The following is a 6,147-nucleotide window of genomic DNA, read 5'->3' on the forward strand; positions in this document are numbered from 1 at the left end:
AATTTTTTTACGTTATATTCACTGCAAACATTTTTGTATCATTTTTTCAACAAAAAAAAAAAAAAAATGGTTGTAAATAAAGTAGTGAACTTAATTTTTAAGTTCCACGCATAAATGGTATGCATATTTTGTAACATCCAACAAATACAAGTTTATCCCATTAATTTCTCAACAAATTTATTCAAAAACTTACAAAAGAATGAATTTACACTTGAATCATGTTGAAGAATGAAACATTGTAAGCAAATAATACAAAATATTTTCAATAGACACATCAATAAACCTATAATATCTAGTTCACAAACCTACAATTTTTTCTGATCTCACCCTGGCTTCCTGTAAGCACCTCAACGTAACCCATTTTCATCATAGCTGCTCCAAACTTATAAGCCCATGTTTCACCTTGCCTTGCATTATTTTTGACAATTCCAACCGTTGAAGGGCTGCTTAAAAGAGATTGATCAGAGTTTAACAAGCCATAGTGGTTCTTCAAATTTTTGTAGTACTGATTATCAAGCCTATATGGTGTAACTACATCAAGTGGTACTGTTGGACCGTTGTCATTTCCAACATTTTGTGGGCACTTGGTCTTTAAGTCTCTAGCAAATATGGGATTCATTGAAGGGTCTTGTCGATTTGTCTCACTGAAATTGTATAAACTTTTTGAGAAAGAAGAACAATGTGACCTGCCAATGGAATGTGCCCCAGAAAGTGTGACCATTTCATCAAGATTAAGTCCTTTCTGCGCAAATTTTTCTTCGAGTTGCTGAGTATTGAAGGTAGGTGGTGGAAAGTTTTGAATAGGCTCATTTTCACATGACACCCTATCATCACGGCGTCCTGATGGAACTTTATAACTTATGCCTCCAACTTTGTAAGCACTATCACGAGCAGCAAATGCAATAAAGTCTGCACAAGAGACTTTTTGTGGGCATTGAGCTTCAAGTGTAGCATTTGCCTCAAATATCACTTCAAAGCCTCTTAAGCTTGGATTGTTGACTGGACTATCTCTCTCCGCTGGATTTTCAAGGGTTGAATCAAGTAAGACAGAGGCATCACAACCCTGGCATAGATAACATAGAAATATGATTTAACTAACAATTTAGTAATTAAGCAGCTTATAAGGTATATTATTTTAGCGGGGAAAAAAGGAAAAGAAAAGGAGAAGGGTCTACAAATTTAGGTACAGGTTCTAGTAAACATATTACAAATTAAGTGGACTGCAAAGTGCTAGCATACCCTGACAAAACAGTCATGAAAATGCATTCTAATTAGGCGAGCAGCTAGGCCAGGGTTGCTTGATACAGCTTTGTTCACAGTGTTTCTTACAATGTTCTCTGCCAAAGGACAAGTAGATTGATAGTAACCCACTTGGAGTGATGGCATCGCTAGTGTCATTGTCACCATCATAGACATAGTAACAAAAATAACCAAGCAAAATTTGATGGTTGCCATAGTTACTCTACAACCCGAATACCCCAATACTGTAACGAGTGAATGAATAAGACTCAAGAGTAAAGAAAAAAGAAAGAACAGATAAAGAAGAATATTATAAGCAAGAAGGAGATGAAGATAAAGGTTGTTGTTAGCCAAGTATTTATAGGAATGGCCTTAGTGAAGATGGGACTGGCAGATTTTCTTTGAAAACCAAAACGTGTATTGCTGCATAGAAGAAAGGCTTGAAGCTGTCTAAGTTTGAGGGTTTCCATGGTAACTGTTAATGTATTTTATGTTATGGGCTTTAGGCCCAGCTAGTTTACTTGTATAGCACACTTGTACTTGTACTACACTTTACTTGTACCGCACACATATGCTTACTTGTACCACACACATATGCCTCTTATATAAAGGCATCACATGTATATTCCTCAATTATGAAATACAATACAATCACATTCAGTATTTTTAACATGGTATCAAAGCCACTGCTCTGACCTCTCTTTTAGCAGTCTTGTCTCTCTTGGTGTTACTCCACCCTTATCGCTTCTGCCGTCACAACAGCCGCTGCAGCCACTCACCGTTGAACCTTCGACGTCTCTCAGCCATTGTCCTTGGGTTCCGGAACTGCAGCCGTCGTCGTTGAGGAGTCTCGCACCACACAGACCACTGCAATCACCGTCTCCGCCGTGCATCTTGCTCCGATAACGTTTTTGCAAATACCACTGTGATCGTCTCGCCTCGATCTACTCAACCGTGGAAGTCTCGCAAGTATCGGAGCCTGCACGCGCTCTCACGTGCCACCTGAAGAAGCCGCGCCTCAGTCACGCGCCCTCACATGCCTCCATCAGGTTCTGCTGACGTCATCCGTGACGTCATACTGCCACGTCACCTAAGGCTGACGTTATCATCCACGTGTTTGCTGACATCACCCACCACAGCTGACGTCATCGTTGACCAGACCGTGACCAACGTTGACCATACCGTTGACTTTGACCGAGGGTTGACTTTGACCGTTGACTTTTCTACATGGTTGACTTTTTACAGTCTAGGTTCTCCTTACCTAGTTTTTTGCATAGATTTCATTTTTGCAGTCTGTTTTTCCATATTGTGTCTCTAAATGGATAAAAAAGGATAATTTTCTCCTCGCCCCATCAATACTGTATTGGAGGGGAATAAGAATTACTTATCTTGCTCTCAAGCTATGCGCAGTTTTCTTAAAGGTTGCATGCTCTGGCATTATTGTACTGGTGCAATTACTATTCTTATTAAGGGGGCAAGTGAAGAAGATGTTGCCTTCCTCAGTCGCATGATTGGATGGGATAGTCACAACCACATGATCCTCACATGGATTCGAAACACTTCCATTCCCTCAATCTCTAACCTGTTGGGCAGCTTTGATGATGCAAAATCAGCATGGGATATGTTGGCCAAAAGGTACTCCACTACTCACGGATCCATGAAATATCAGTTAGTGGTTGAATTGCATCAACTCCGACAAGAACCAGGGCAATCCATCAATGACTATTATGATCAGCTTCGCTTCATTTGGGACTAAATTGACCTTTCTGATCCAATTTGGGCATGCTTAAAGGATGCTCAGCAACATGCTACAGTTAGAGATGAATTTCGTCTCTATGAATTCCTGATGTCACTTCACAAGGACTTTGAGCCCATCCGAGGTCAGCTTCTTAATCGCAGTCCTCCTCCCTCTCTTGATACTGCTGTAAACGAGTTGGTTAGAGAAGAAACTCGGCTTGCAACCCTTCAAGCCCAGAATAAGTTCAATGTTTTGGCTATTACTCCTTCTGCTCTTGCCATTGAGCAACCTCAACAATCAGGTGATTTCTCTGGCTCCAACAATCATCGCAAGCAGACCAACAAGAAGTTCTGCAATTATTGCAAGCATCCTGGCCACACTATTGAAACTTGTTACTGTTGCAACAAATCTACTGCTGTTGTTGCTAATACTGAGCCTACTCCGCCGATGCCTTCTATTTCAGCTGAGTCCCAGTCTTCTGGATCCACTATCAACCTCTCCCCCACTAAACTACAGGAGATCATAGCTTAGGCTGTTCGTATGGCTGGTAATGCATCTCTTTCCACTGCTCTCTCAGTTCTGCCCGATAAGTCTCAAACTTGGCTTTTTGATTCTGCCTGTTGCAATCACATGACACCTCACTCATCTTTATTCTCCAAACTTGACCTTGCACCACATCCTCTTAATATTCATATAGCTGATGGTTCCACCAAGCATGGGAATAGTCTAGGTTTTGTTTCGACCTCTAACCTCTCTGTTCCTGGGGTCTTCAATGTACCTGACCTATCCTATAATTTGTGCTCTGTGGGACAATTAGCTGAACTAGGATATCACCTTATTTTTGACTATTCTGGGTGTATTGTGCAGGATCCGAGGACGGGGCAAGAGCTTGGGACCGGTCCTAGGGTTGGGCATATGTTTCCCGTGGACAATCTTCATCTTCCACCTGTTGCTCCTGTCTCTGTTGCTGCTGCAGATGCTGCAGTTTCTTCCTTACCTTCTCTCGCACTTTGGCATTCTTGTCTTGGTCATGCCTCATCTACTCGGGTACAACAGTTCGCTTCTAAGGATCTGTTGGGTTCTATTTCCAAAGACAATTTTGATTGTACTTCATGCTAGTTAGGAAAACAACCAGCTTTACCTTTCAATAATAGTGAATCTATCTCTAATAGTATTTTTGAGTTAATTCATTCTGATGTTTGGGGACCTTCTTCTGTTACTAGTATTGATGGATCTCGTTATTTTGTTGTTTTCATTGATAATTATTCTCGTTATAGTTGGATCTTTCCTATGAAATCTCATTCTGAAATCTTACCAATATACAGTAACTTTGCAAAAATGGTTGAAACACAATTCTCCAAACATATCAAAACTTTTCGTTCTGATAATGCTCTTGAATATACTTAATATGCTTTTCAAGCTCTGTTACATTCCTATGGCACTGTACATGATCTAACCTATCCAGGCACCTCTCAACAAAATGGTCGAGCCGAAAGAAAACTTCGTCATATTCTTGACACTGTCCGTGCTCTTCTTCTTTCTGCCAAAGTTCCTACCCCATTTTGGGGTGAAGCCGCTCTTCATGCTGTTCATGCCATTAATCTCATTCCAAGCACTGTTATCCATAATTAGACTCCGTATGAGTGGCTTTTTGGGTCACCCCCTGACTATCATTATCTTCGCTCCTTCAGATCTGCTTGTTTCATTCTTCTTCAGCCTCATGAGCACAACAAACTTCAGCCTCGATCTAGACTTTGTTGTTTCCTTGGTTATGGTGAAACTCAAAATGGGTATCGGTGCTATGATCCTGTCTCTCATCGTCTTCGTGTTTCCCGTAATATTGTCTTTTGGGAACACCGCTTGTTTGTTGAACTCTCTCACTTTCGTTTTTCCCTAACTAACTCTTCTGTTTTAGAAATCTTTCCAGATGAGTCTTCTGTTCCTTCTACAGATACTCTTGATCCTCCTTTGGACTTCTCTATTCCATCTCCAGATATTTTTGATGATTTTCCTAGACAGGTTGTAGATGAACAGGTTGATGACGAGCTACCCTACCTTGAGCCTAGGTCCCCTGCTCCTGCTCCGCCTGAAGATCCTCCACAAGACATTCCACCTCGCCACTCGACCCGGGTAAGATCCATTCCTACACATTTACTTGACTATCATTGTTACACTACCCTTTCTACACTCCATGAGCCTCAAACCTATCGTGAGGCCTCTACTGACACTTTATGGCAGATTGCAATGAAAGAGGAAATTGATGCATTAACCAAAAACCATACTTGGGATCTGGTTACTCTCCCTCCTAGTCAGTCTGTGGTTGGTTGTAAGTGGATCTATAAGATCAAGACTCACTCTAATGGGTCCATCGAGCGCTACAAGGCTCGTCTTATTGCAAAAGGTTTTACACAGGAGTATGGGATTGATTATGAAGAGACTTTTGCTCCAGTTGCCCGTATTTCCTCTGTTCGTGCCCTCTTAGCTGTTGCAGCTGCTAGTAAATGAGACATTTTTAGATGGATGTTAAAAATGCCTTCCTTAATGGGGATCTGCATGAAGAAGTCTATATGCAACCTCCTCCTGGTCTTTCTGTTGAAACAAACAAGGTTTGTTGCCTTCGACGTGCACTTTATGGCCTTAAACAAGCTCCACGAGCTTGGTTTGCCAAGTTCAGCTCCACCATCTTTCGCTTGGGATATACTGCCAGTCCTTATGATTCTGCCTTATTTCTTCGTCACAATGATAAAGGCACCATTTTTCTTCTCCTATATGTAGATGATATGATCATAACTGGTGATGACCTCAGTGGCATTCAAGAACTCAAGAATTTTCTTAGTTAGCAGTTTGAGATGAAAGACCTTGGACATCTCAGCTATTTCTTAGGTCTTGAGATCACTCGTTCCACAGATGGTCTTTATATTACTCAAGCCAAGTATGCATCTGACCTTTTATCTCGAGCTGGACTCACTGATAGTAAGACTGTTGACACTTCAGTCGAACTTAATGCGCATCTGACACCCTCAGTGGGGAAACCATTGTCTAATCCCTCTCTTTACAGACGATTGGTTGACAGCCTAGTTTATCTCACAGTTACTCGTTCAGACATTTCTTATGCTGTTCATCAGGTGAGCCAGTATCTGTCTGCTCCACGATCGACTCACTATGCTGCT

The 6,147-nt window shown here is 41.3% G+C and overlaps 1 protein-coding gene across 1 annotated transcript; it reads right to left on the reverse strand.

Moving 5' to 3' along the window:
- Window positions 1-224: 224 nt before the first annotated feature.
- LOC112024606 (peroxidase 5) lies at window positions 225-1,455 on the reverse strand. Its single transcript, XM_024057225.2, has 2 exons — window positions 1,240-1,455; window positions 225-1,063 (listed from the first exon to the last, which is right to left on the reverse strand). The coding sequence occupies exons 1-2, from the start codon at window positions 1,453-1,455 to the stop codon at window positions 293-295; spliced, it is 987 nt and encodes a 328-aa protein (XP_023912993.1). The 3' UTR covers window positions 225-292.
- Window positions 1,456-6,147: the final 4,692 nt, after the last annotated feature.

This window comes from Quercus suber, unplaced genomic scaffold (assembly GCF_002906115.3).
Source record: "Quercus suber isolate HL8 unplaced genomic scaffold, Cork oak 2.0 scaffold_426, whole genome shotgun sequence".
In the NCBI taxonomy this organism is placed as follows: domain Eukaryota; kingdom Viridiplantae; phylum Streptophyta; class Magnoliopsida; order Fagales; family Fagaceae; genus Quercus; species Quercus suber.

Excerpts from the sequence above, each read along its gene's own strand:
- LOC112024606 (XM_024057225.2), bottom strand. The coding sequence starts at position 1,455 with ATGGCAACCATCAAATTTTGCTTGGTTATTTTTGTTACTATGTCTATG. Across the intron at positions 1,064-1,239 it reads TTCATGACTGTTTTGTCAGG|GGTTGTGATGCCTCTGTCTT; the intron begins GTATGCTAGCAC and ends TATCTATGCCAG.